Source organism: Sander lucioperca, chromosome 5 (assembly GCF_008315115.2).
Source record: "Sander lucioperca isolate FBNREF2018 chromosome 5, SLUC_FBN_1.2, whole genome shotgun sequence".
Lineage (NCBI taxonomy): Eukaryota > Metazoa > Chordata > Actinopteri > Perciformes > Percidae > Sander > Sander lucioperca.
The window spans coordinates 4,126,075-4,135,000 of NC_050177.1; the positions used below are offsets into that span (position 1 = coordinate 4,126,075).

Sequence of the window (8,926 nt, forward strand, 5' to 3'; positions counted from 1 at the left end):
CAAATCCACATGAATAATATGGACAATAAAAGAAAAGATACTAGATAAGAAATCCACATGAATGTACTGAGGGATGTATAAACATGAGAGGCCTGCAGTGACAGGACAGGGACTGACCCTGGATCAGTCTGCATGGTACGGGGCTCTATGGGTGTGTATGTGTGTGTGTGTGTGTGTGTGTGTGTGTGTGTGTGTGTGTGTGTGTGTGTGTGTGTGTGTGTGTGTGTGTGTGTGTCAGGCTTGTGCACAATTCAGAATTGAATTGAGAATGATTCCTAAATTCCAATTAAATTCTTGAATTTGAATTTGAATTTGAATTAAAGGAAGCAGAATTGCAATTCAATAAAAATTCTAAGAAATCCATACACATAATTTCAGTGAAGTGTTTAACAATGAAGCTTTACAATATATGTCAGATATGATTACATTACATATTCTATGAATGATATTAGTCTGAACTACTTGAACAGATTACATTAACAGGAAATGTTTCCCCAGCAGTTAATGTTAAAAGCTCTAGTCACAGAACTAATAGTTAACTTTGATTTACTGTAATTGTAATCTTGTGGAACATGATGGAACATGATTCCATTTCCCAGAATGCTTTACTTTAACCAAATATTTAAAATGGTTGCCAAACAATTTGAGGTGGACATTTGTTTGAAAGCTTCTTTTCTACACAGTTTGATGGTGAACGCTGGACTCTTTAAGTTTCAGAAGTCCCTCACAACTTCAGATTACAAACATTATAGATCTGACACCTGTAATAACAGCGACATGGAAAATAATAGCAGCCCTAAAATGTCATCTGTACTAGTTCATTTTGAAGAACCAACTCCAACACAAACACCAGGGGCCTCATGTATGAAAGACTGCTCAGCTTTCATACCAGAAGATGGCGTACGGCCAAAACTTGAAAAGTACCTACGCACAGAAATATTCCCATGTATAAAACCAGGCGTACGCCAGGTCCTGCACCTTTCCTTTATACATCACAATAAACGTGAAACTGAGGGCACGTGAACGAGTCACCGACCCCGCCTTGTCTCCTCCTGTAAATTAATATGGAAATTACTATAATGCACCCCCAACATCATTCTTCGTCCAATCACAACGGGTTATCCCGCTGCAGACGGAGAAAAGACTTTGTAGAGGTGGAGATGAGAAGAACATGTTCTGTTTGGAGGTTTGTCATCTTGGATAGGCAATAAAAGAAAATGCCCAGAGTGGCAAATGGTGACCGGGCGGTGAACGCACCGAACCATGGCAGAAATAAAGAAAAAGTCTATATTGAAGTGGAGATCAAGAGAATAGTGGCAGCACCACACCAGTTACAGAACAACTCAGTCAGTCCAAATTACACACAATAGCAGTTTGAACTCACTGATGTAATGCCATTTATTTTCTAAGTGTTAGTACGCTCAGAGAAACTGAGTCCAGGACGAGGGAGACCCGCCTCAGAGGAGGAGAGGTTAGTAAGGCCAGCGTCTCCACGGCAGCTGATCTGCTGCACCACGCATGGATGAAATAATGAAATAGTAAATAGGACTACAGTAACAGAAATATGTGCAGAATTAAGACAGTCGAGACGGCCCAGTGTTTGGTGGACCTGGTACACCTTGTTCACTTAATAGTCTACAAATCATCCACGGGATCAGTTACACATCACATGAGTTAGCCCCCCGACACAGCGTGTGTTCCTGGGGAGATGGATCCGTGCGTCCCCCCTCCTGTGCACCATGGATGTCTGAGCCTCAGCAACTAAAGACTCACAGACACTATTGCATTTTCCGTGCCGATCTTTCTGTTGCCAGTAAGATATTTCATCTCTGGGAAATACAGAGGATGACTGAAAGTATTTTCTAAGCAGATTTATCATTTATTTCCCGTCCTCATGTTTAACAGAGGTTAAGTAGCCTGAGAATTAAACAGTTGATAGTGGGAAAGATGTGAAACATTTTCCACATAATATGATCAATAATATTGATCATATATACATAATGTGATGCATGGCATACAGATACGTTTGTTTTTTGTAATCTTTGGTGATTTTCAGCACTTTTCAGTTAGAATTCGTCACGTTACAGAGCCAAAAAAGGCTTCGTGGATGGCCCGCACATTCTCACGTCAAGTTAATTGTTATACATCACAAAGTGTCCGTGAAAACCAGCGTAAGCGACGTTTACACATGAGGCCCCTGGTCATGAGAATATTACTGAAACTCAGTGGCGGCTGGTGAAAAATATTCTCGGTGGGGCTGTGCCATACTTTTTTGTATCTGTAACCATCGCAATACAATTTAAGGACAGCAGTGCTCAGTGAAATAGTCAGTAATTATTTAATGCCAATATTAAAAAGTTGAGGCATTCTTACTCAAAAACATAAACAATATTGCACAAATACAAGACCTTCATTTGCATTTAAACTTGTAAACAATTGACTATTTCTACACATAACATCTTTTGGAAAGGCTGTTGACTGTTACACCAGTTACCCCTTGTGGGGGAGGGTCCAGCTGCGCTGTTGAGCGCATGAAATGGTGCCATTGGTAGTAAATAGGCAATGCTGTCAGAATAGAGTGGAAAGTGGACAATAACATGAAATGATATAGATATATATACATAGATAGAGTTCTATGTATATATATGTATATATATATATATACATATATATATATTTATACCATGGTCTGGGTGAATACTCGATTCTGATTGGCTGCAGGGTGTCCATAAAAAAGTGATATAGGACACCTACTAAAGGAGTTCCGGTGAAACTGTCTGTTTACTGTTCTAAATTAATGTGCTACATTAAATCAAAAAGGAAATGTGGATTTATTATTTCCAACTCGTCCTCTGAACACCACAGGATGGCGCTAACACACAGGCTGCAAGAAGTAAGTTCTACTGCTCCTCTGGACTGACTTAGTTTCACAGTGAATAACGTTATCTCACATCCCGTTCACTGTTCATGTCACTGCTTCAGGCTGCGCCGCTGCGGCCGACAGTAACGTTACACATCGCGGATCAAATTCTTCGTGAAAGTCGTTATATTGTTTTGGGGACAATGACATGGCTGATAGCTAGCTGATAGCTCCGGTTGCTAAGGGAGGCAAGTCGTATCTAAGGTCCTTCCTAATTCCTGGGGGAGTCTACAACGTTTGCATTGCATAAGAACCTGATGGATGGGAATGATTGTTCCAGGTATTAGTCAAACCGTCAGGCGTAACCAGGGAAACGGAGTTATTGTTTGGATAAACTTTAGATTTCGATTCGAATTATATCCATCTGTATTTATATAGATAGATATATACATGGCTGAACTCAAACCTTTGACTGGAAGAATAGCATACAATATTTTATGATCAAACTAAATGTAACTAATTGTTATTGTTAATGTGCTCCAGAACTGCAACAATTAATTGATACAAAATAACATATATATAGTAATATTAGCAAACACACTATTAAGACTTTCTAGAGTACCATATATAGCTGGATGATTTTAGTATGCTCATGTCATCTTATTTGTACAGGAATTTTGCCCGTCTGTCCTTCTGAGTGGCAAACCTCTCAATGACCCTTTTCTTAAAGTCAGGAATGTTTCTTCTCCATGGAGAGCATAGCCAGAGCATTCAGGCGATCCTGTGTCATGCTGTTTCTCAGGAAGGTCTTGATCCTCTTCAGTGTAGAGAAGCACCTTTCTGACTCAGCTGTTGTCATGGGTGTGGTGATGAGGATCTTGAGGAGGCTGACAGTCTCTGTGAAGGTGCTCTGAAGGTTGTTCTCCATGAAGAACTGGTACAGGGACCCTGCACCACTACAAGCCTTGAACTCACTGTTCTCATAGATGAGGGACAGTTTGGTTTTGAGCTTGGCCTTGTTCAACATGGGGTTGAACAAGCCCAAGGGTTGTTTCAAGCGCTGTATCGGGGAACTTCACACTGTGTTGTGGGAACAACTCTCCGTGCAACAGTGTTGCGCTGATGAGGTGCTGGGTGAAGGAGAACCTCTCCTTGGCATGAATCAGGATGGCATCACATACCTGTAAAATATACATCATCAGCTTTAATTTGCAGTAAAGCTATTTTGATGCAAGTGATCCTGACTGAACACATGCCTATGTCCAAGTCAAGTATATGGTTACTAAGGTGCTTATTGTTCAGGGTTTTTGGTTTTGGCTACATACTACCAGGCAAAATCCACCAAGCCCCGGAAAATGCCGGGGTTGTCCAAGGAGTCAGTCTCCTCATGCCCACGCAAGGCCAACTCAAAAGCCCCACAAAACTTCACGCAATCGATCATTTTGGATAAAATGTACCTGTTTTTATCCACCTCTTCATTATGTTTCCTCACCGCAATCCTGTGTTTCGTCATCCAGCTGCGTAGCAATGTTCAGCCTTCCTAATATGGCTAGCTTTACAGAGTTATCCATGTGTGCCCTGGTGTTCTCGTGTTTCTTTACCTTCTCTGACAGGTGCCTATATCCCTCACTCCGGTAACTGTCCATGCTGGATCTGTCCCCGTCGTTTTAGAGAGCTGACACACCAGCCGATAATCGGCTCGGTGACTCTAGTCTGGTCGGTGTGTTCCGTGCCGTCGTCTATCCAAGGAGCTGTCGGCCTTCATTTGGGCCGACCTGACATGTTCAGTCAGAGACAGGACAGACAGAGACAGGACAGACAGAGACAGGACAGACAGAGACAGGACAGTAGTTTCTCTAGTTACTAGAGAAAGAGAGAGAGAGAGAGAGAGAGAGAGAGAGAGAGAGAGAGAAAGAGAGAGAGATAGAGAGAGATAGAAACAGAGAGAGAGAGACAGAAAGAGAGAGAGAAAGAGAGAGATAGAGAGAGATAGAAACAGAGAGATAGAGAGAGAGACAGGGAGAGAGAGAGACAGAAAGAGAGAGACAGAAAGAGAGAGAGAGACAGAAAGAGAGAGAGAGAGAGATAGAAACAGAGAGAGAGATAGAAACAGAGAGAGAGAGACAGAGAGAGAGAGAAAGAGAGAGAGAGACAGAAAGAGAGAGACAGAAAGAGAGAGAGAGGCAGAAAGAGAGAGAGAGGCAGAAAGAGAGAGAGATAGAAACAGAGAGAGAGAGAGAGAACGTCACCAAGGAAAAGACACAGACACTGAGAGACAATCTCTCATATACACCTCTTTCTCTCTCTCTCTCTCTCTCTCTCTCTCTCTCTCTCTCTCTATATATATATATATATATATATATATATATATACAGTACAGGCCAGAATCCATCCGTTCACCTTTCCTGCGTTGCCCAAAGACACGGCGGTTGGAACCAAAGATCTCAAATTTGGACTCATCAGACCAAAGCCCAGATTCCCACTGGTCTGATGTCCATTCCTTGTGTTTCTTGGCCCAAACTAATCTCTTCTGCTTGTTGCCTCTCCTTAGCCATGGTTTCCTAGCAGCTATTTGACCATGAAGGCCTGATTCGGCCAGTCTCCTCTTAACAGTTGTTGTAGAGATGCGTCTGCTGCTAGAACTCTGTGTGCCATTCATCCAGTCTCTAATCTGAGCTGCTGTTAGCTTGTGATTTCTGAGGCTGGTGACTCGGATGAACTTATCCTCAGCAGCAGAGGGGACTCTTGGTCTTCCTTTCCTGGCCGGTCCTCATGTGAGCCAGTTTCGTTGTAGCGCTTGATGGTTTTTGCGACTGCACTTGGGGACACATTCAAAGTTTCGCAATTTTCCGGACTGACTGACCTTCATTTGTTAAAGTAATGATGGCCACTCGTTTCTCTTTACTTAGCTGATTGGTTCTTGCCATAATATGAATTCTAACAGTTGTCGAATAGGGCTGTCGGCTGTGTATCAACCTGACTTCTGCACAACACAACTGGTGGTCCCAACCCCATTAATAAGTAATTGATAACACTAATTAACCCTGACGAGGCACACCTGTGAAGTGAACACCATTTCAGGTGACTACCTCATGAGGGTTTGCAGCGCTATCAAGAAAGCAAAGGGTGGCTACTTTGAGTAATCTAAAATATAAGACATGTTTTCAGTTATTTCACACTTTTTTGTTAAGTATATAATTCCCCACGTGTTCATTCATAGTTTTGATGCCTTCAGGGAGAATCTTAAATGTAAATAGTCATGAAAATAAAAAGGAAACGCATTGAATGAGAAGGTGTGTCCAAACTTTTGGCCTGTACTGTATATATATATACAGTACCCGGCCCGTCGGGTACCGTCGGGCTCGGGTCGGGTATCTATGCCTTAATCTACAGGTAATACACACTATATACTACACACACACACACACACACACACATCTACAGGTAATACACACTATATACTACACACACACACACACACACACACATCTACAGGTAATACACACTATATACTACACACACACACACACACACACACATCTACAGGTAATACACACTATATACTACACACACACACACACACACACACACATCTACAGGTAATACACACTATATACTACACACACACACACACACACACACACACACATCTACAGGTAATACACACTATATACTACACACACACACACACACACACACACACATACACATCTACAGGTAATACACACTATATACTACACACTACACACACACACACACACACACATCTACAGGTAATACACACACACACATCTACAGGTAATACACACTATATACTACACACACACACACACACACACATACACACATCTACAGGTAATACACACTATATACTACACACACACACACACACACATCTACAGGTAATACACACTATATACTACACACACACACACACATCTACAGGTAATACACACTATATACTACACACACATACACATCTACAGGTAATACACACTATATACTACACACTACACACACACACACACACACACATCTACAGGTAATACACACACACACACACACATCTACAGGTAATACACACTATATACTACACACACACACACACACACACACACATCTACAGGTAATACACACTATATACTACACACACACACACACACACACACACACACACACACACATCTACAGGTAATACACACACACACACACACACACACACACACATCTACAGGTAATACACACTATATACTACACACACACACACACACACACATACACATCTACAGGTAATACACACTATATACTACACACTACACACACACACACACACACACATCTACAGGTAATACACACTATATACTACACACACACACACACACACACACACACATACACACATCTACAGGTAATACACACTATATACTACACACACACACACACACACACACACACACACACACACACACATACACACATCTACAGGTAATACACACTATATACTACACACACACACACACACATCTACAGGTAATACACACTATATACTACACACTACACACACACACACACACACACACACACACACACAAACACACCTACAGGTAATACACACTATATACTACACACACACACACACAAACACAGACAGACAGACAGACAGACAGACACAGACACACACACACACACACACACACACACACACACACACAAACACACCTACAGGTAATACACACTATATACTACACACACACACACACACACACAGACAGACAGACAGACAGACAGACAGACAGACACAGACACACACACACACACACACACACACCCGGATGGATCCTGCCTTTGTAACCGGACTATAGGCCCATAGACAGTATATAAGAAGAGTAGCCCTACAGCAGAGATATATACCTATAGCCCTACAGCAGAGATATATACCTATAGGCCTACAGCAGAGATATATACCTATAGGCCTACAGCAGAGATATATACCTATAGGCCTACAGCAGAGATATATACCTATAGGCCTACAGCAGAGATATATACCTATAGGCCTACAGCAGAGATATATACCTATAGGCCTACAGCAGAGATATATACCTATAGGCCTACAGCAGAGATATATACCTATAGCCCTACAGCAGAGATATATACCTATAGGCCTACAGCAGAGATATATACCTATAGGCCTACAGTGTCCGTTCTGAACGGACCGGTGTAATATCAGGTCTGACCACCAGATGGGGCTGATCGCCCCTCCCCTGTCCACCGCTGGGGGGCGCTGCCTCCCCGGTCCTCCTCGGGGGTCTGATGGCAGGATGGCGGAGGCAGGGGGACTGGAGTCTATCGCGTCCCGGTGCCTAGACGAGTCGTCGGACAGCGAGCCGGAGCAGGAGCCTGGATCTCCGCAGAAACTCATCCGAAAAGTGTCCACTTCCGGCCAGATCCGCAGCAAGGTACTGGGGGGTCAGAACCTTTCTTACTGGACATTATCTCCGGTCAGTGACCGTCTTCATTCAGCGGGGCTGGGCCACACAGAGACCCGAAGTGCACCCTTCTCCTCCTGGATGGGACCGCGCACCAAACCTCATTATAAAACTCACCGTTTAACATTTCTTACCGTCGGTGATAACTTAAATTTAAGGTGTAATAACAGTAAATGCATTTTTTTTCGAACAAACAGGTTCCGCTTTCTAATTCGGCATATCTTGTGTTTGTTATACTTCATCTGTTATATCAGCTTTGACACTTTCCCCACATCCTCTTCCTCCGCTAACTCGCGCGTTACTCTGTGGTCGGCGGTAAACCAGTCACAGAAACGGACTTTTAATTAAAACCCGGGCTGCTTGGTGGTTCATTATTATGCCGATTTGAAGAGTGGATGTGATTGAACTTTGAACCAGTTTTATAATTGTTTTTGATCCCGCGCATATTTCACAATGAACAGTGTCACTTTAAAATCTGACGGATTTTAAGTTGAGTTTGGCTACAGAACATTTTACGGGGGGAGGGCCACAGCTGCTACTATATCTAAAACACCCAGTATATATCATAAAGTGTAATATA

At 42.6% G+C, this 8,926-nt stretch overlaps 1 protein-coding gene and 1 pseudogene across 1 annotated transcript in view; one reads left to right on the forward strand and one right to left on the reverse strand.

Moving 5' to 3' along the window:
- The window catches only part of LOC118495060, a 1,111,612-nt pseudogene that overhangs the window by 25,795 nt on the left and 1,076,891 nt on the right, over positions 1 to 8,926 (reverse strand).
- LOC116058411 (diacylglycerol kinase delta) overlaps positions 8,082 to 8,926 on the forward strand; it is a 42,184-nt gene continuing 41,339 nt past the window's right edge. The window contains exon 1 of the mRNA XM_031311242.2: positions 8,082 to 8,316. Coding sequence (XP_031167102.1) covers positions 8,101 to 8,316 — 216 coding nt within the window. The 5' untranslated portion in view covers positions 8,082 to 8,100. The remainder of the gene's footprint in view (positions 8,317 to 8,926) is intronic.